Source organism: Choristoneura fumiferana, chromosome 29 (genome assembly GCF_025370935.1).
Source record: "Choristoneura fumiferana chromosome 29, NRCan_CFum_1, whole genome shotgun sequence".
NCBI lineage: Eukaryota > Metazoa > Arthropoda > Insecta > Lepidoptera > Tortricidae > Choristoneura > Choristoneura fumiferana.
In genome coordinates, this window is record NC_133500.1 from 6,296,333 (window position 1) to 6,318,494 (window position 22,162).

General features: G+C 39.4%; 1 protein-coding gene across 2 annotated transcripts in view; it reads right to left on the minus strand.

Annotated features, from left to right (window-relative positions):
• Positions 1-23: 23 nt before the first annotated feature.
• Positions 24-22,162, minus strand: part of LOC141444175 (uncharacterized) — a 38,050-nt gene continuing 15,911 nt past the window's right edge. Inside the window, exons 1-2 of one of the 2 annotated variants that reach the window (XM_074109639.1) lie at positions 2,613-2,716; positions 26-1,055 (exon numbers count right to left, since the gene is read on the minus strand). In XM_074109639.1, coding sequence (XP_073965740.1) covers positions 159-1,055 — 897 coding nt within the window. In that variant the 5' untranslated portion in view covers positions 2,613-2,716 and the 3' untranslated portion in view covers positions 26-158. Of the gene's footprint in view, positions 1,056-2,612; positions 2,717-22,162 lie in introns of those variants that run through there. The other variant, XM_074109640.1, reaches the window with a different exon arrangement.

Here is a 22,162-nt window from a genome sequence, read left to right on the forward strand (position 1 = left end):
CGCGACCTTATGAGATGCGCTTTTATAAGGTCGCGTGTGAGCAAAGTAATTATTTTAGTTTATTGAACAAAATGGTAAAATATTAATTTGCCAATATTCATAATCCAATCAACCAACACTGTTATTTAATAAATAGTTAATCACAACATACCTAAGACTTAATCAACATACTCATCACACGGCGACTTCTCCAGAGCATTGAACCTCTTTATCGCCTCTTTCACTCCTATAAAAACGTTATCGGAAGAGTCCATCCCAAACGTGTTCACACCTGTCACGCCAAACGCCCCAACGAACTTAGCACTGACATTATCAGGGTCAATCAAAAACATATTACTATCCTCGTCCATCCCGAAAACTTCATCAGATCGACTAACGAAGATCCCTGTCATTTTATCATTCGGTAACCCTTTGATTTTGATAGGAACCGTAGTCTCTGCCTTTAGGATATACGATGTCTTCGACGCCACGAAGTAAATGTTATTCCTCATATCCACAGTCAGACCATGGCCGTTTGGTATCGCGGGGAAAGTTTCTTGCTTTTTACCATCGTTGAATATCACATGCACTCGATTTTGCGGCCATGTAGCTATATACATCGTATTCCCATCTGTTGTTACAGCTAAATACATAACATCTTCCCCTTGTGCTGTATACGGTTCTACAGTACCGTCATCTTTGTATTTGTATACTCCGTTATCTGTGGCTATGTAGACGATGTCATTGAGGTTATCTACTGCAGTTGATTGTCCCAGTCCTGTTACTTTTATTGCTTCTATTTCTCCGCTGTTATGTAATACTTGTAGACTCATCTTCATTTCTTCGCTTATTAAAGTGTAATATACATTTCCCGTCTTCCAATGTACGTTCATGTCTGCTGGAATCCCGCTTACATTCTTGCTTTCAGTGAAGGAGTAGTATAGATTATGGACTTTGAATGATTTAGCGCAGAGTTGTTCCTGTGTCAGCTGCTTCAGTAAGCTCTGTCGGGTCATGACTGGATTTGCGGTTGTTGTTAGTAGTAACGTCGTTAGGAACATCAGTGATCGCTCCATCTGCGAAAAAAAAATTAGAGTTCTTATGTATCTACTTTTCATACTAGTTGCATAGAAAAGTGGATACTTTGTAGGGCACCGACTGTAACTATACATCCTATTTTACTTTTGCAGTTTGTCTTAGATTTTTTTAGGATTAGCTCGTTGAAGTGGCAATGGGCTGGGCAGGCCATATATCAGGGAGAACAGATGGCCGTTGGGGCCGAAAAGTTTTCAAATGCCGCTTCCAACCATAGCATCAGGAGCTCTATGGGGAGGCTTATGTCCAACATTGGACGTCCTACGGCTGATATGATGATGATGATGATATTACAAAAGTCTTTCGACGAAAGATCCCCTTCAAAGCGTTGGAGTTTTAGAGCAATTAGATTGTTTCAATGTATGCCGGATGTTGGATGAAGTCCATTTTTAACTCCCGGCGCTAAAAGAGGTGTTATAAGTTTGACCGCTATGTATGTCTGTGGCACCGTAGCTCTTAAACGGGTGAACCGATTTGATTGCATTTTATTTTATTTCAAAGCAGGGTTTCTAGCGATAGTTCTTAGACATGTTTTATCGGTTCAGCCGTTTTTGAAATATTGAACTTTTTCCAACTTTTTGTTGGTTAGGTTATCTTTCATATACGATCAATAAGAAGAGACATGTTCCCAATTTTAGAACCACCTTCATTATAACACTTATGTATTATGTTTATCAATAACATTATAAACATTAGTATTATTATTATTAAGATTTCATGTTAATTGTTTATCTTATTGCTTTGTAGGTCTTAGTTTGTAGGTTATTATTATAAGTTTAGTTTAATTTTCTATTATTTGATCTATGTAATTTGTTGTTGTTGATATAATAAAGACTAATTTTTTTTATTTCTGATGTAAAAAAGCGAAGTATAATCTTCGTAGTAACTTTGTAGTGGCAGTGGGCCGGGCACATTGCTCGCAGGACTGATGGCCGATGGGTCAGAAGGTACTCGAATGGCGTCCGCGGACCGGGAGACGAGGTGTCGGTAGGCCTCCAACAAGATGGAGCGACGACCTGGTTAAGATCGCGGGATCGCAGTGGTTGCGGAAAGCACAAGACAGGTCTGAGTGGAGAGCCTTGGGGATGTCCAGCAGTGGACGTCTTTCGACTGACATGATGATGAATCTTCCTCAATGAAATTACTTGACTTTTAAGCCTTATAAGAAATAGTAAATTGTTTAGTAGACATCACAGGGAACCGACGTGCTGTTAGCTTCCTTGGACAAAGAATTAGCTTAGCTAAGTAGTTAGTGAGGGAACGCTGCCAGCATCATCGATTTTTTTGTGCACTTTAATTATTGTTACTTAGTAATCATAATAATTATGAATTTGTTTCCTTAAAAAAGACACGTTTACATAAAAGAGATGGCAGACCCCAAACTAGGCTGAGCTGTATCTCGGGTTCCTAAAAGTTGAGGACCCTAGTCACTGTTTTTTGAAAGTGTACCAGCTGTATATAAAAATTCAGTATTTAATTAGACATTCCACGTTTTACTAACATTAATTCATATATATCTTCCTTTACTACTAATTTACCTTTGTTTTGTTTCCGATACGTTACACTACAAATCACTAACACTCCAATTGATTGTTTTCACCACACTGACTTCTTATCTCCAACACAGCTATATATAATTACATCAGTTGTTTTTACTAACCCTGTGATGACAAGAACTGTTTTGTACACAAAACAAGTAGTAAACAATATCATTTCAATATAGCACATTAAATCATTCTGTCCTTACATAAGTATAGTGTTCGTTCGATGTCTCAATAACTTTCAATCGTCTTCAAAAATAGAGACTACGTACTATATCTTTTTCAGAAAATCGTTGCAGTTATAAATTATAAAATATACATTTACATGAAACTGATGTTTCTACAAGCTGTTTGACTTGACCTCGTATATTAGTTTGTTTGCATTGAATCTCACAATTTAAATTAGGCAAAATTACGCATATGTACGACACATACATGCACAGCGAAAAAGTTCGTATCAAATATTAGATTTTTACAAAAACGAATACGCGAACATGGTAAACAAATAATAATTTGCTAACTGCACATTTTGTTGACTGAAAAGACATGATACTGCATGTACCATTTAGCTAAATAAGTCTATAAATTTTTAAACAAGTTCCTATCGAATGAATATGTCGCTAAAGTCGAACTTTCAAGTTGACAGACATTTTTTTTGACATTATTGTTTTATGACATGTAAACGATTATCAACTTTAGGGTGGTAGACCACATAAAGTCAAAGTCAAAATATCTTTCTTCAATTTAGGCTATAACAAGCACTTATGAATGTCAAAAAAATCTACCACCGGTTCGGAAAAACCTCTGTTGAGAAGAATCCGGCAAGAAACTCAACGAGTTATATTTTTTTAAACAGATTTACAATTATTAAATGATATCTAATACATCACAACTTTATTTTTAACACAGTAGCTAGAATATTTGGCTGATGGTACCTAACTGTAGTTATCAATTCCAATTCATGACCATTCAACCAGTCTTCTTGGTCTTGCAGTGCCATCTCCTATTTCTGGAGGTCGGCAATCCTCAAAGTTATCCATGACCCTGGCTGGACACAGCAGCACAGAACAAGTGATCTTGTGCTCACGTCCGATCACTACAAGTGTATGAAATTCGAATTGCAAGATTTTAAGACAATTTACCCATACACAAGACCCTGAAAATGAAAATAATGCCAAGAGACGTGTATTTCTCCCAGAGGATCGTACTTGTGGTCCAAAGGAGTGTAACATCATGGGAACCCGTCACAGGCAGATCTTTTAGACGGTATGAGGGGGTGACGGAGATGAAGCAGTGAAAAGTCAGCAACGAAACGAGAGAGAAAGTTTATTAACGAACGTGAATAGAATACAAACTGATACGCGTACATTACTGGTCACGAGTATTCCAGCGCGGGGTGGAAAGATCCGAGAACCAGCAGTGTAATAGACTCTAGACAAGGACGCTAAAACGACTCAACTGGAGGGTGAGAGCGCATAGCGTACATTGCTGAGTTCCTACCTCTGATAACAAAACAATTTCTTGGGTCCCTATATAAATACTCGTCGGCGAACAAACGTTAGCTAGTTTGAATCTACAGCCAGCGCCATCTAGCGAAGCGTTGTGAGCGTCGCTTGTAGTTCTTACGTTTCGGTATGCGTGTCTTGCTGCGCAACTGTGTTAGTAGCGACATCTATGCGTGAGGCGACCGTACTATTAATTCTTGTCTTGTGTATTTTGTGTTATAAATCTCCCCCTCTGTCCACGAAGTCGTCCCGACGAGTGGGACAGGACTAATTTAATTTTATTGACGGGCTTTGCGCGGTCTACCACGGGTCTAGCCGTAGCCGTAACAGGGGTTGCTTTCTTGTTATTACTCTGCTTCTTCGGTCTTCCTCTCTTGCGTATTGGTAATGTGGGTTCTGGTACATCAGTGTCTCCAGATCTGTATGGAACCAAAGCTGATGCATGATATATACCAACGGGCGTATTTGAAGAAGTGCTTGCAAGTTCGAAGGAGCTAGGGCCATGCCGTCGTACAATCAAGTAGGGTCCATCGCGTCGGGGAGCCAACTTGGAGCTAAATCCCTGACTGGATTTACTTAGTGTATGGGTAGTAGCCAACACCAGGTCTCCCGGTTTATAGTTTGGACAAGCGCGTCTTTGCTGATCGACATAGTCCTTTCGTTTTTCTTCCTTTGCTTCTTGTATTTCCCGTGCTTTGAGCAACGTTTCAGCCATCGTAAGTAGGCGAGGAGTAATTTCTTTGACGAAGTTCTCGTTTTCTACTATTGTCCGCAGATCATGGTTTACATCATCTGGCGTTCGTAATTCACGTCCGAACGTGAGATATGCGGGTGTATAACCAGTGGAGCAGGATTTAGCTGTATTCATTGCCAAAGCGAATGCTAGGTAACTTCTCTGTCCACATCGTGTGTTTATCCCTTACCAGGATAGCCAGTTGCGTCTTTAGGTCACGATTTATTCGTTCAATTGGATTGGTCTCTGGGTGATAGACCGGGTGAATCCGTGTTGAATACCTAAGCAATATGTTAACTGTTGCATTACGCTACTGACGAATTGCGTGCCATTGTCGCTAATAAATCGCCGTGGAGCGCCGTATCTTAAGATTACTTCGTCGAGAAGTATTTTGGCACATTCTTCTGCAGTTGCTCGTTCTAGGGCAAATAGTTCCACCCAACGTGTTGCAACGTCCTCAATAATAAAGATCCAATTATGATTTGAAGGGCTTCGGGCAATGGTCCGAATAAATCAAATGCCACTACTTCAAAGCGCTGATTCTGGGCAGTTGTCTGAAGCAGACCAGCAGGCTTCTGATTTGAAGGTTTGTAGCGTTGGCAGTAAATACAATTTCGGACGTAGGCTTCTATGTCTTTTCTCATCCCCTTCCAGAAATAACGTTTTGCTATGCGTTCAAAAGTTTTGTCCGTTCCATAATGTCCAGCAGTGGCTTCATTATGGTAAGCATGAATGATGCTTGATTGCTCCTGTTTAGGGATGACCAATTGACTGGATTCTGCTTCCGAGTGCGGATAATAGCGGTACAATATACCGTTATTCATATGATAGCCCTTTTTACTCCAGTATCGACCATTTTCTTCATCAGGGCTTTCTAAAGTTTGCACTATTTTAACAATGGCTTCATCTTTCTGCTGCTCTTGTTTTATCATTTCTTTACTCTTTGCAGGCATATCTACCATCACCGTACAAAGTCCACAGTCCTCCTCCAATGCTGGTTCACAACTGGGACGGGACAAAGAGTCAGCAACGACGTTAACTCTGCCAGCAATATACTTGATGTTAATATCGTATGGCTGCAGTAGTAGAGCCCATCGTGCTAATCTCCCAGTTGGTGACTTCAAGGACATGAGCCATCTAAGGGCTTGATGATCGGTCATGACAGTAATCTTTCCTCCTTCGATGTAACCTCGGAACTTATTGACAGCCCATACCACTGCCAAGGCTTCACGTTCTGTGGTTGAATAGTTGCGCTCAGGTTTGGTTAAAAGGCGACTCGCATACTCTATGGGGTGTTCACTTTCTCCCTCCCCCTGCACGAGAACTGCTCCGAGTGCATAACTACTTGCATCACTCTTTATGGTGTACGGCTTGGTGTGATCAGCCTGGGCAAGCACTGGTGATGATACAAGAAGTTCACGTAGTTTTGCAAAAGCACTTATCTGGTCTTCTTCCCATTCCCAGTTGGCATTCTTCTTAGTCAGACGTGTCAGGGGCTCTGCTACCTTGGCGAAATTAGGAATGAACCTTCTATACCATGAACACATTTGGATGAATGACAACAAATGTTTTAGGTTCCGCGGGCGTGGCGTGTCCAATATAGCGCTGACTTTTTCGGGGTCAGGCTGTAAACCTTCAGGAGTTATAAAATGTCCCAGATATTTCACCTTCTGACAGCAGAAGTTACACTTGTCGCGATTCGCGGTCAAGTTAAATCCGTTGAGCTTGTTGAACACATCTTGCAGGTCTTTCAGGTGATCGTTAAATGTGGACGACATGACGATTAGGTCATCCAAGTATACCAATAACTTGATATGGCTGAGTGAGATGCGGAATCTATCCATCATTCTCTGGAATGTGGCCGGAGCGTTGCGCAATCCAAATGGCATTCTCAAGAATCGATACATTCCAAAGGGGGTGACAAAGGCCGTCTTATCCTGGTGCTCTGCCTTTACAGGTATCTGCCAGTAGCCAGCACGGAGGTCAATCGTACTCATATATGGTGTGGACTTAGCACTGTGAAGCAGATCATCAATCCTGGGTAAAGGATATGCATCAGGAGTTGTTATAGCATTAAGCTGCCTATAGTCAACGCAGACTCTCGTGCTACCATCTCTCTTTGGAACCATTACCACTGGCGCAGCCCATGGTGATGAGCAGGGCTCGATGACTTTCTCAGCTATCATCTTCTCAATCTCTTTTTTTAGTATCTCAGCCTTTATAGGTGACAAGCGGTATGGTGGTACCGAAATCGGTGTGTGATCACCGGTGTCAATGGAGTGCTCGAAGTCCTTCACTGGGTTTCCATTGGGCGTGAACACATTCTGGTTCTCCTCTAAGAACTGTTCTAATTCTCTAACCTCAATGGTAAATACGGATGTGGATGGAAAGAGATCGTCATCACATCCATTCGACTCCTCATCATAATTTTGCAGGCTGATTCTAGCATCTTCATACAATGCGTCTAGTATGGGCGAGTAGTTAGAAGGGAACTCGGAATGGGGCCTTTTACAAGGAGGAGGCGATGACATATCGATCCTCTTCAACGGTCCATAGGGACGCTCAAAGCTGGCTGCAGTGTTACTTTCTTCAGGCAGCGAAGGTGATAAGGAGTACGCACTTTCTGTTGCCATGAAGGCTACTCCTTCTCCAAACTTGGCGAAGCTCTCCTTATAGAGTTCAAACTCATTAAATGGATCGTCAATGAAAAACCAGGTATATTGCGGCAAATTAAGGACAATGTGAGCATCTTGAAGGAAGCCGACCCCGAGTAGGGTTCGGTTGTGGCGCGACTCTGGCAGAACCAAGAACGTGGTATGAACCGTATGGTCATTGATCTTTACTGGAGCCTGGGTTACCAGTACGGTTTGTGGCCTCTGAATGCCGTCAGCCATGGTAATGCTCACTCCTAATTCCCTAAATGTGAAACCTTTCTTTCGTAACTCACAATATAGTGAGTATGAGGCGATACTTGATTTGGCGCAACTATCCAAATAAGCAGCAGTGGCAACTCCTCCAATATCAATATAGACGACGGGCCTGTCTCTAGAATCGGTGGAGACCGCAATCGAACAACATCCGACGTCCACCGCGGGCCGCTGAGCCTTATTTGCGTTGCACGTTGAGCAGTTGCTTCTTACTACCCCTGGTGTGCCGCAGCCATAGCATCTAAATTTTGGAGCAGACGGGGACGGGAACTGAGTTATTTCTTCAACTCCATTAGGTTTGACGCCTTTTTGAGGATTATCCATGCGCGAGGACAGCTTCTTGCAAGTCTCAACGGTGTGGCCGTAGTTTTTACAGTACCTACAGCGGGTTTTCCTCGTTGGCGCTGGCCTTGAACCTGGGAGCGGTTTATACTCGTTTGTTTCGGTTGACACAACACGATCTTTTTCTTTTAGTACATGCTCCGCTGCTTGAGCCGCTTTCAGAAGATCCTTAAAGCTTTTCACTTCCGCACGAGTAACCTTTTCCCTTATTTCTAGACGAAGCAGTCCAAAGACCATGTCTAGCTGGTTAGTCTCCGACTGCGAGTTAGGTAGCTGTGAAAACAACAGCCGCTTTCGTCGTATAAATTCTTCAGTGGAAGTGCCAGGAAGTTGCTTCTCCTGCGTGATATCGATATATATCAAATATGCTTCGCGAACAGGCGCAAAATTTTCTCGCAGTCGTATTTCAAAGTCAGACCATGAAGTCACATCGTTCCTGACTCCCAACCACCAAACTCCGGCTTCTCCCTTTAATAGTATGGGTAGTTCGCTAAGGGCAGTCATGTCGCCGATGTCAGCTGTACGTTTAAATATATTCACAGCTGACAGGAACGCTTCGACGACTTCGGCGTCCTTCACGCCATTATAATTATAATTGCAGTCTATGAAAGACTTCTTCGCAGGTTGTGTAGCGGGAAATCTGTCCAAGAACTGTGTAAACTGCTCTGGCGACAGCATCTTGTTATGTACTATTGGCCTTTTCTTCGTTTTGTATGTAGTTATACGTCCAGAGCGTGTAACGAAAGTTGGGCTTTTTACTCTCGCTACTCCAGATCCTCCTCCACTCATTAACAAAGTAGGTCGTCTAACGTCGTAGGCGTAGCGTAGGTCGTAGCACCGTAGCAGGTTGCGTAGAGCTCGTAGCACGATGATGATGATGATGATGACGTCACGTAGACGGGCCTCACGTGCAGGGCGCCAGTTATGAGGGGGTGACGGAGATGAAGCAGTGAAAAGTCCAACGAACGAGAGAGAAAGTTTATTAACGAACGTGAATAGAATACAAACTGATTACGCGTACATTACTGGTCACGAGTATTCCAGCGGGGGGTGGAAAGATCCGAGAACCAGCAGTGTAATAGACTCTAGACAAGGACGCTAAAACGACTCAACTGGAGGGTGAGAGCGCATAGCGTGCATTGCTGAGTTCCTACCTCTGATAACAAAACAATTTCTTGGGTCCCTATATAAATACTCGTCGGCGAACAAACGTTAGCTAGTTTGAATCTACAGCCAGCGCCATCTAGCGAAGCGTTGTGAGCGTCGCTTGTAGTTCTTACGTTTCGGTATGCGCGTCTTGCTGCGCAACTGTGTTAGTAGCGACATCTATGCGTGAGGCGACCGTACTATTCTTGTCTTGTGTATTTTGTGTTATAACGGGTTTTTCTTTTTATAATTTTATTTTATTTTATAGTAATATGTAGGTAGCTACATATATTTACATAGTTAAGATAATTTCGTTTTTTTTTCTCTTGTTAACTGTTAATTCTATGTGTTTTATGTACAATTTATAGAGATGCAATAAAAACTTGTAAAATATAATAAAAAAATAGGTGTAATAAAATAATTTGGCAGAATACACAAGCAAATTCGCATGATAAGCACTAGTTACTTAAATTAATCAGACAGTTGCTTTACTTGTACTAAGTCGTAATCGTCACATCATTCTCGAGAAATTTCCTGTTTACAAAACATAATAATATTAATGATACCAATAATGTAAATAATATATTAGTCATTAGAATGGCTTTGTTTTGGTATTGTAAGTAGCATCTCGCTAGGAGTGAAGATCCTAGTGATGGTATTTTTAACAAAAATTGGCCAAGAGCGGATCGGGTCTATAAGTTGTACTACCAAGAAAGTTTTATAAAAAACGCGCCGACGAATTAAAATTCTGAAACATTATTAAATTTCCATGACAATTCCAAAAAAAAAACGTGAAAACAACAATCGAAATCGATTTACAACCACCTCAACAACCACCCAAGACGTCGACGGAAAAAAACCGTCGCATCGACAAACTCTTTTTTGGAGTCGGTTAAAAATACCCCTTCTTGGTGAAAATGCTAAACCTCCACAAATTGAGATGTAAAATAGGCGATGAAAAATGACCGTCTGTCACCCCCCACCATCCATCACCCCTTTAATCACACGTTTTGTCATCATGATCAGTTTCGCGTGAAGCTCAAATATCAGCGGAAATTGTAAGTGTTTTTCAATATAAGTTGAATAATGTTTTTTAGGGTCCCGTACCTATACAGGAACAGGAGGCCTCTCACCAGTTTATTCGTCTACAGGATGTTTCTGACTTTGGGGCTTTAGATCCAAGGTTCGATTCTACTCACATAACTGAGCTACTGAGTTCTGCAACTTTTTAAAAAATGACCACTGTTCCTTTAATTTTTTTATACAGATTAAATGTAATTTTCAATGTTTGCAATACAATACTAAATTGACAGTACATTACACAATTTTTTATCTTAGAGATGTCAAATAAATGTCAAAAAATATTTTCTTTTACAAATATAAAATTTTACTCGCAAATGTGATGAAAAACATTGTATTAAATTGTATGTCGCACGGGCGGTACTAGAATAACGAACATCGACTCATTAAAGCCCTCAGTCTTTGACTTCGGGCTTCTAATAGACTCTCTTTTGTAATTCCTTATTTACCGCCCTTAAGGCACAATGTACTATAAAAGCCTCCGTACCAAGATACAGCCATAACACACATTTACCGATCAATCTTTGGGGATCAATAAATGATCTAAATTCAAAATATTTGAAAAAGTTACAAAAAAACAAAAGTAGCTAGGTAGCTTATAGCTATGCGAGTAGAATCAAATCTTGAATTGAAAGCCCCACATTCTGAGACACCCTTTATACGAAGAAACTTAAATGGGTTATTCGCAGTGCGGAGCATAGGACGTCCACTAACGAGATGGACGGATGACCTGCTTAGAGTCGCGGGTTTACGGTGGATGCAAGCCGCTTCCAACCGAGGCAACTGGAGGTCTATGGGGGAGGCCTATGACCAACAGTGGACGTCCTATGGCTGTTATGATGATGATGATGATGATGATTCGCAGTTCCATCACCAGCATTTTTTTTCATATTATGACATAGAACAATAATTAAAATAACATGATTTCTTCTTCTTACCGATCTATATTTTTTAATTTGCTTATTTTTACACGATTTACGGAAATAGATAATAAAAACCGGCCAAGAGCGTGTCGGACATGCCCAAAATAGGGTTCCGTAGCCATTACAAAAAAACAAATATCTTCACGGCACTTACGTCCTTTTGTTGAGAAGCGCAGTTGCACTCAAAAACGGTATACCCGATCATGTTGAAACCAATTTTCGTTGAAAGTATTTATTAAGCGTTACCTTTCCATATTTTTTGGACAAACGGTTTATAAGATAGAGGGGGGGGGGACAATTTTTGCTACTTTGGGAGCGATTATAACCGGTAATTTAACTACAAAATAAATAGCGGCTTTTACAAGTAGTTTTCGAGTAAAATGCCTGTGACATACGGACGGGCAGACAGACAGACAGACAGGCAGACGGACTTGACGAAACTATATAACTAAAATGGCAAAAACGGAACCCTAAAAAAAATCATCAAATATTATTTTTTATAATGCCATTGCAAAGAAAAAAATATCCAATACTTTCGTATAAACCGTCCATTACTGCCTACATCTTGCATTATACCGTTCTTTCACCATTTGAGCAAGGTTCGAGAAAGACATCATTTTTCACTACCCCACGTCACACAGGTAATGAATGAAACCCTTACAACCGCCACGATGTTTTCACAACTTAAAAACAAAACCAACACTCATAATACCAGTAGCATAAAAGTCAAATTAGATTTTGCAAGCGTTTTAGTAAGGTTGTTGGTTAGGCTGTCTAATGATACTTGAGCTCTGATAGGTTAATTATTTCTCCCCTGAGTCGTCTTTTCGTTTTGGGGCCCGCGGGGGAAGGAGGTCTTTGGTAGCTGGACGTCTTCTGAAATTGCAGGAACTCTGAGCTTTGGTCCCTGAATGGTTCCAGACGCAAGTGGCTTTAGCCGACTACGGCAAAGCAAAAAGAGCTATGAATTCGAGAACTTTTGTTGGATAATATAATAAATATCACACCGAACGTGTCGTATATTTGTACAGAATTTTTAGAGAGACTGCTTCTTCTTCACTAGGAAATCTGTATATATTGTGCAATTTTGTTCACTTGGGCGACAGACCGGTTATCTTTGATGTCATGTAAGTAGGTAAGTCAAAACCTAGGCAAACTTTAATTATGATTTCACTATGGTTATTTTATGCAACTTTTTACATTTAATTATGATTAATTTATTAGAGTTGTTTGACTTAGTATTTATTGATTATTTTGATTTGATATGTTAAAGAGAATGCAGTACTAACCCTTAAAAATAAGACTTATGTATTATAACTAACAAACTATGGATCCTGGTCTGCAATAAAGCATTTTTAATTTCATTTAATTATACCAATCGACGCGCTATGTTTTTCTAATTACTTATTTCGGTGTAAAGAACTCCATTTGATCACAACTGCACTTGTACCCTTTTTCATCTGCTTAGAACGCCGCAGTGAACGACAACTTGCCCCTTTGTTCCGGTTGCCCGCAACTCTCATGGTTTCGTCAGTCCACCTAGTGGCAGTCCTGCAACGCCTTGTCTTCCGGTTCGTGATTGACACTCGAGGGCTTTTCTCACCCAACGGTTGTCTCTTCAAATTCAAATTCATTTATTTCGTCAGCATAGCCTCCCGCATGGTCTGTTTACCCGATTATGGCGAAGTAAAATTTGTGTTAAATGGAAAAGGTTTATTATTTATGGTTGGATTTATGGAAGATGAGTTATTCAGTTACAGACAGGTCGGTTATTAAAATTTGTGTCCACACGCGTAAAACAGTTGCGACTGCGACACACAGTAATATTAATTAAGTACATTATTGTATAAAAGTCGTTCGTTTTGTTTGGAAATGATTACGTGCTGAGTGTAGTAATACATTCTCTGACAATGTCAAATATTATTACGATTATAGTTAAAAATATATAGCTACGTTTTACATGTGGTAGAGCCTTACTGTAACCACTTGCTGGCTGCAGTACGAATGGGCCGACTCGACCGGGTTAGTACCACACTCCCACAGAATACCGGCGTGAAATAGTAGTTTTGATACTGTGTTTCGTATGGTGAGTGAGAGATCCGGAGGTCCAACTCCCCTCCTCTATCCCCCTCCCCTTTAGGACGGCAACGCACCCGCAGTACTAATTATGTTGTAGGCTAATTATGTTGTATTTGTCCATGGGTGGCGGTGATCGCTAACCATCAGGTGACCTGTATGCTTGTTTGCCAGCTATTTGATTGAAAAAAATAGCCTCGAGCGAGACAGACGGACTGGCAAAAGAACAAACAGCAGATGCTCCAGAAGTCCAGAAGCATAGCTCTACAAAATAAGTTTCTTGAAATTGTAAAGTTCAATATGAAAGACGGAGCAATTTTAATATTGACTATTTTCACTCTAGAAGCTTATAAATACAATTCGCTATCCAGTAAATTTTCAATTGTTTCCAAGAGTATAAATCTTGACAAAAGTCTAGACTTCCCGTCCGTCTGTCCGTAGAGATAGTGCAATGCCGATGCACATGCATTTTTAATATGTGCATCAAAGCTAAGTGCCTTGTTTAAGCTACTAAACTTGTTTAAATCGTGTACTACACAGTAGAACAACCCGTGACCTCTCAGAAAAACCTTCGGGTTTCGGGGGACATCGGAAGGATTCGTTAGTAGAAAATGACAATTTTGTCTTTTTGACTTAGTAGCAATCCATCACGCGAAGAGTGCACTCGTTGTGTTTTCATTGATTTATATAGAGCAGTTAAAACCACCACTTACATATTTATTTAGTTTGTTATTATTCGGAAATTGATTTCCATGGCGAGTCAACTTAAACAGGGTATTTCTGTAAATAGCCAATCACGGGAAATTGTTTATAATGTATAGGTATATAAATATTTTGTAAAGAAGCTGAAAGTTTAAAGAAAAGTGTTGATCGTAAATATTTTAATAAGGTTCAAGACCGAGTTATAGAAGCAAGGGGATTTTGTAAAGTTCATTAGAAAATATTTAACGAAAGCAGACCAAAAAAATTCATTTGACATACCCAAGAGAAGTAGATACAACAACAGCTCTATATATAGGTAGAGTCATGACGCGTGCCGTGGTTCTTATTACAATGTCATTAATGTCTAATTTTGACAAAATCACGCTTCTTCGTGGATGGCACTAGGTATACTTCCATATAAAAGTAGTAAGGCTCTATTTAAATTAACGATGGAAGAATTTTAAAATTCGAAAAAAAACTGATTTTGTTGTATCATGACAAAAAGTCACATTGTGTTAAAATTAGAAAAAGATAAAGAAGCGTTATATTATTACAGTATGGTTTATTTTGTACTCATGGTTATTCTTGGCATAACTTTTTACGGTAACTTTGAAAAGTTTTGCAAGTTGATAACAGAACAGAACCGCGTCACGATCGCGTGTCATCGTCTATACCCGAAGCATGCTTCTAAAATCCGAAGGTTTTCTAAGAGCTCAGAGCTCGCGGAGTGTAAGTACATAATGCTTTAGCTAGGCTATGCGCCGCAAGAAACTTGGCAAGTTGGCAGAAAGTAATTTTTAACAAAGTAAATTAATAACTTCACCAACAATAAGTTGGAAAACCCCCGATTTTGTCACTTCAAAGTTCAATATCTCATAAACGGCTAAACCGATTTTGATGAAACATGTCTAAGAATCATCGCTAGAAAACCTGATTTCAAATAAAAGAACTGCATTCAAATCGGTCCACCCGTTTTAAGAGCTACGGTGCCACAGACAGACACATAGCGGTCCAACTTATAACATCCCTCTTTTTGCGTCGGGGGTTAAAAATACAATCTACCTATAACCCTTTTCCACGGAAATTAGATCACAGCATCATATTGAAAATATCCCACTGACACTAAAGATTTATGGGCGGGGATAGCGATGATTTATTAAATATCCTCAGAGGAATGTTTCGTCCACCACGAAAGGTCTGAACGTGAATAATAAATGTTGTATCGCCCGAGATGGCGGAATGAGATACTGTTATATTATCTTTTAAATACATCCTGTTTAACCAAATATCCAACAAAGCTATACGACTATTATAAATCAATTACACTATACTGAACACAATTTTCGCAAACTGCAATACAGTCGATGAAACTAATTCCTTATACATAGCAAAACTTATTTAATAACTATATCCTATTTATAATGCTAAGTGAACTAATAGTTACTAAGCAAAAACAACTTTACATCGTAAACGTGCAGCCTTAAGTATATTTAGGATTCTCGTAACGTATACATTTAAATAACGACAGGCGCTTTAAAGATTGCGTGCATAATGGTTTTCTACCGTATTTTATCGGAAAGAACGTATTTATCTTGCTCTTTTAAATTAGTTTCAGTATGCAACGTACATCTTGCGTGCTCTTCATTTATAGGGTTCCGGAGCCAATATGGCGAAAACGGAACCCTTATAGTTTCGCCATTTCTGTCTGTCTGTCTGTCCGTCCGCGGCTTTGCTCAGGGACTATCAATGCTAGAAAGCTGTAATTTTGCACGGATATATGTGTAAACTATGCCAACAAAATAGTGTTTTTTTTTCTCATCCAACCCCATAGTGTGGGGTATCGTTGGATAGGTCTTTTAAAACCATTAGGGGGTCGCTAAAACGATGTTTCGATTCAGTGATTTGTTTGCAAAATAGTCAACTTTAAAAATGCAAATTTTCATTAAAATCGAGCGTCCCCCCCCTCTAAAGTCTAAACCAGTGGGAGGAAAAATTAGAAAAAATTCAAGATGGTAGTAAGTATATCAAACTTACAAGAAAAACTATAACGGTTAAGTTTTCTGGAGAATTATTAGTAGTTTAAGAGTAAATAGCAGCCTAAGGTATAAAAAATACCTAAACTTGGAAGATTCCATACAAAATATGAATCCTTAGAAAAATATTACTTAATTTTTTCGTAATAGCTACGGAACCCTGTTTTTGGCATGTCCGACACGCTCTTGGCCGGTTTTTTATTTTAACATTTGACACTAAATTATTAAGTTCCTACTTAACCCTTAAAAAAGGCAGTGTCCACCATAAACTTAATATTACTGTGTCCACAAAAATGCCCATGGTTCAAGATTGCCTTTTTTTTTTAATGTAGAATATTTGGGACTACAAGGTAATGACAAAGTTTGAACCATAAACTTTTTCAATTTTGACAATTTAAGGGATATTAATGGATATGGAAATGTCATTCAAAACTGATTGACACTTCGGATGCCGTCTTATTTCGATTGAGATACGACTTTTCCCAATGGAAAACCATTATGAATACATCTGTAATGTTTTGAGGGCGTAAATCGCCCATTTTAATTTTATTGTGCACCTGTCTAATTACCGTACCGCTTTTTTCCCGCACTAGTGACACGGTAATTAGACTTGAGTGCACAGATAAATGAGAATGACTGAAATACGCCTTCGACCGTACACTGATTCCCCCTCTCATATTTACGGAACACTCTTACGTTGAGTCCTGAATGTACGTGCCTGTATTTGAGGCTCACTCTTTCGATAAATAAATCTGTCCTCATACTGGTACTTTAACAATAGGGCTGGCAAGCCAATTTTACTAATCTTACTAATAAACTTATTTACTCTATCCTACTAATATTATAAATGTGAAAGTTTGTGAAGATGTTTGGATGTTTGTTACTAAATCACGTCTAAACCGCAGAACCGATTTCGATGAAATACGGTATACAGATAGTTTGAGTCCCGGGGAAGGATATAGGATAGTTTTTTATCCCGGAAAATTTCATAGTTCGCGCGGGATAGCGATAAAAGATTGTGAAGATGTTTGGATGTTAAGATGTTTGTTACTTAATCATGCAATAATGGCTGAACGGATTTACATGAAACTTGGCGTACAGATAGACAAAGATCTGCATTGAGACATAAGATGCTTGATATCCCGGTAATGCGTTCCAGTGGGATAATATTTTTAAGTTTAAACAAGACTAGAGGGCACTGTCCAAGGCGAAAAGCGTTTTAGACCAGCTTCCAGTTGCGTTTTAGACCACTTACTACTTAGACCAGTTGCCTTATAGACCAGTTGCGTTTTAGACCATTTGCTACTTAGACCAGCTGCTTTTTAGACCACATGCTACATAGACCAGTTGCTTTTTAGACGAAGTGAGACTAACCCGCGTACCGTACCTCGGCTCTGAAGTTGGCATGACGTGATAACTTCGTTTGCAATCAATAGATGGCGTTGTGCGAGCGATCGTTATCCTTTTAAATTGCTACCGTAACCTTTTTTCAAGCAACTCTAAGACATTTATTTATTGCGTTGCCATGGTAACAAGAATCGTGTAAGTAATCGGTTGTCGTTGTATATTTCAAGAATTGCAAGGGCATAATCATTGACATCTATGTACCTTGGCATAATATACAGCAGTTCAGTTAAGACGGCATTAAGCTATTTCTAATGCGGGCGAAGCCGCGGGTTAAGGCTAGTAATATTAAATGCGATCATTTGTAGTATGTACCTACGTGCGTGTGTCTGGTACTCCTTCACGCTTAAACGGCTGGACGGATTTAGAGCAAATCTTATTTGGTATCTCTAGCTGGATCTTTATTACTGCTTGAAGGAGGGTTGTTTTTCGAGCGTACCTACGAGTATGTATGTGTGTTTCTTTGGTCCTCTCTACAACCTAAACGGCTAGACGGTTTTCAACACACTTGTTTCTTTAAAAAAATATGGCTCTGTCCATCGGAGGACAATTTTGCCAGTGTCTAGTAGTTTTTGCCGTTGTACGGTAAAAAAAATCTAGAAAACGAAATATGAGAGGTAATGGTGGATGAAAGATGACAGCGCGACCTTCAACACACTTACGAGGTATCATTAGATTTATCACAACTGTCAGAGTGACAAAGGGTATATATAAAATGCCGTCCACGGAAAAAAATATGGAAGGTTTTTTTTTTATTGTGTTTAGGTATCAAATGAGAGCTAATAATTAGCCCATTCAAAATACATGTCAGTTTCTTTGCTTTTAAGCTACAATGATCATCGGAAAAACAAAAAAATATGGAATAAAAAAAAAACTGACTCCATAAAAAAATGGCACCAGGATCAGATGAAGGAGCAATCAGGCAGTTCTACCATAGAATACTGTTTACTATTTAAACTTATTTTTTATACTAAAATTAGAATTCTTTACCATCACATTTTCGTACTAGCATTGATATTTGTATCAGACTGCCATTGACGAATAATAAAGTCTTCTTGAAAGGCGGGTAACCCTATCTTGTACAGGTTTTGCAAACAATTTTGTTTGAGCACGTAGATCGCAATATTTTGTTACAATATTAGATTTGTCCCTGTCAAGACTTTGAATGCAAAGCAGGGCGGGAAGAAAACTTCACCTATATGTTAGATTTAAACACGGCCGAAGTAAAATTGAAACTGAACTTTTACTTGACAGCCGGATATCCTCGTGGTTTGTTATTTTCTCAATTCTACCTACTAATGTTATAGATGCGAAAGTTTGTGTGTGCATGTTAAGTTGTTTGTAACATTTCCACGCTAAAAACGACAGAACAGTGAATTAAATTCGGCATACAGGTGGCTAAATCTTTGTAATATTACAATCGCTACTTTTTGTCTCGATGTTTTCATGGGAACCATGTTATCATCATCATCAGATGGAAGTCGTCCACTGTAGAATGCCACAATGGACGGCAACTTGCCACTTGCTAACACCAGGTTGTCCGCAACTCACTCGATGTCGTCAAACACCTACCTAGTGCCTGTAACTGCATAATCTTCCGGTTCGTGGTCGACTTTAGTTATTCGGCGAATTTCCGTATTCTGGATTCTATCGTGCAAAGAAATTGAGCATAGCTTTTTCCATAGCTCGGCGGCGCGAGTCTCTTCAAGAGACCAACAGTTAACCAAGGTCTGAGAGCCATAGGTCATCACTGGCAACACACACTGGTTTAAGATTCTAGTCTTTATTCTATGGAATTTTGAGTAAAATTACATTCTTGGACGGGAGTTCTTCATGCAACGTTAATGAAGATTACCTACGAGGTATTTCCTAGAAATTCCCAAGGAAATTTAGTAACATCACGCAATTTCAGTTTGACTGCCAGACCTGTCGCACCAGTGAAGTCGCGTAAAGGCTCATGAATACAATCATTAGCAATCGACTTCCTAAACAAAGTCGCGGCGCATAACTATACAGCAAAACATTCAAAAACACGTTCTAAGAATCACTTGACCGTTTTTTAGCCATACTCGTTAAACTCGAACTGTTAAGCCAAAGTGTTTAGACAAGTTTCGTTTCAAGTTACAAACTTTCGTCTTTATACAGAGATAGGTTATTGTCTGGAATATGTTATAACTTTTGGGCTTTCGCGAAAGTTTTGACTGGCGTGAGGTTAGAGATATTAGGTAGTGAATTTCGTGTTGCATCTTAGTTGGTGAATTACAGCTATTGGTCCCGGTAACTGAAAAGAGCGCTGAATTAACCGATGAAAATTGAGCTCACGTCATTTGGACTAGCATGTGAAACAGAGCTCAGCTTAGCTTGGAAATGTGATGGTGGAAGGGGTGTGTCTACGCTAGGGGGTGCAGTCGCGCGGGTGTACTACGGTCGGGGCGAACCAATAGCTCAGGCACGCAGAGCATTCCCCCGTCTCGGTCTGTAAACTAAGTTAACGGAAATCTTTCTATCGTGCATTTTCTGCAATATTTCATGAAAAAAGAACAACAGCTAATTTAGTGAGACCAGTGCTGGTTTTCAAACAGCGATATCCTGCGCTGGGACCATTTATAACAGCATCGTATGTTTGTATGTATGTTTGTATTTTCATGTTTATGTTTGAGTTTGTATTTTTGTATTGATTTATGTCTGTATTTTTAGTCTTTCTTTCTATCTAATTTTCCTACTCTCTCTCAGTCACACCGCACCCGACTCGCTTGTCGCTCCCGCTCGTCCCTTCCACCAACAGGCACAAGGTAACGGTGTCAGCGGCGCCCGCGCCGCCGAGGCGCCAGCGACACTCGGTTGATAGATCACTGTAGTGTGGATAAGCCCGCGGTAGAAGTTTGATTGACAAGTTTTTAAGATTTTTTTAAATAATGCTTGGTATCTACGGAGAACACTCTGGATAACTAATTTAGAGGCTATCTCGATCACCAAATATTTCAGAGCTTGGTTTAAACTTAGACCTGCAAACAAAATCATTTAATTTGCATTACAAGGACATATTTTAATCGCACTTGCTCGTAAGCAGTGGTGTAAGATGCAGGCTCAGCCTAGTTTGGGTTCCGCCAGACATCTTTTTAGGTATTTATTGGTGAAAAAAAACAAAAACTTGGTTGCCGACCTTCGAAATAAGCCTAAAAAAACCTTTTTTTGCGTATTATGCCCAAGAGTGTAATAATGTTTTTTTCCATCTGTATTAGCTATACAGATTACTTCCTCCTTCCATCAGCCAAGTTCAGGCTTAATTAAGCAGAGTCTACGCTTTACCTCAAAATAAAAAAAAAAACAAAAAAATTAAGTAGAAAATCTATTGCAATATACATTTTTTTATTTCATGAATAATCTTAAATAACACATTTTAATAGTTTTTATCTAAAAATATTGCATATTTTTACAACTTATTTGGCTGTAAGCGCCTTCGTGTTGAAATTTTTTTGGAATTTCAAAGTTTCGCCGCGAAGACCGGTCACATCAGAAGGGATTTTTTATAACCGTTTTGACCTTGTATTATTTAGATCCATATTAAGACCGTCGTACAACAAATACGTAGTAGAATTCGCGTGGGCGACACCAAATAAGGTCACTCATTGTGACTTTCGATGCTAAACTCGTATTTAATTATAACTCTAGTGTTTTGTGTATCATTAACGCAGACTTAATTGTATATTGCGAGTTGAACGTATATGGTTATATGAGGCTTGAAAATGTGATGTCTGATTACGTAAAATATTATTTTTATTAAATGTTTTTATTTATCATTATTTTAAGACAAAAAGAGGTCTACATTTACTTACATGCATAGTATCTATATACTACCTATATACTTATCGATATGTTTCAGGTCTATCCTGTAGAACCCTATAGGTTAGTGTAATTTTATAACAATCACACACACACACACACGAACATCACGCCTGCATTCCCAAATGGGATAGGCAGAGCACACGAAACGTTACCGCTTCGGAGCCACTGTTAGCAGTTTTAGGTTTTAAGTTTGACAATAACGGTACAATAGTGACAGGTTGCTAGCCTGTCGCCTACGGTATACCTTAACCTATATCCTCAGTCGCCTCTTCCGACATCCACGGAAGAAATGGAGAGGTATTATTCTAACCCGACACCACACGGCTGTATTCCTGAAGTAGAATACAATACAATACAATGACTCTTTATTGTACACCAGAAATAGTAAGCGATACAGAAAACAGGAACACAGAGAGAAAATTATAAAGTATAGGCGCCTTATCGCTTAAGAGAGATCTCTTCCAGGACTTCCAGGAGAATCATTTGGAAAAGATGTTTTCGGCGAAAAATTACACCTTTGCAGTGACAATGAGCAAAGTTTTGCTTTGTGTCTTAGATTGCTACGTTATATCTATTGTTAAGAGAAGTCTCTTCGTTCCATTCTCCATACAAACGTAGCCCCGGTCACATTTGAAAACTAGGCAACAAAAATAGATTAAATTTTGTAAGTATGGACTAGACGTAATTATCTATGCCTGTGCTTTTTCAGATTTTCATATAAATGTGTAATATAAGAATTTCAGGAGCTCAATAGTCGACAAAAAAAAGATGTCAAGTTTGCACGAGAATTACAGACTAATAAAGCATTTTTACAAAAATCTAAAAAACCA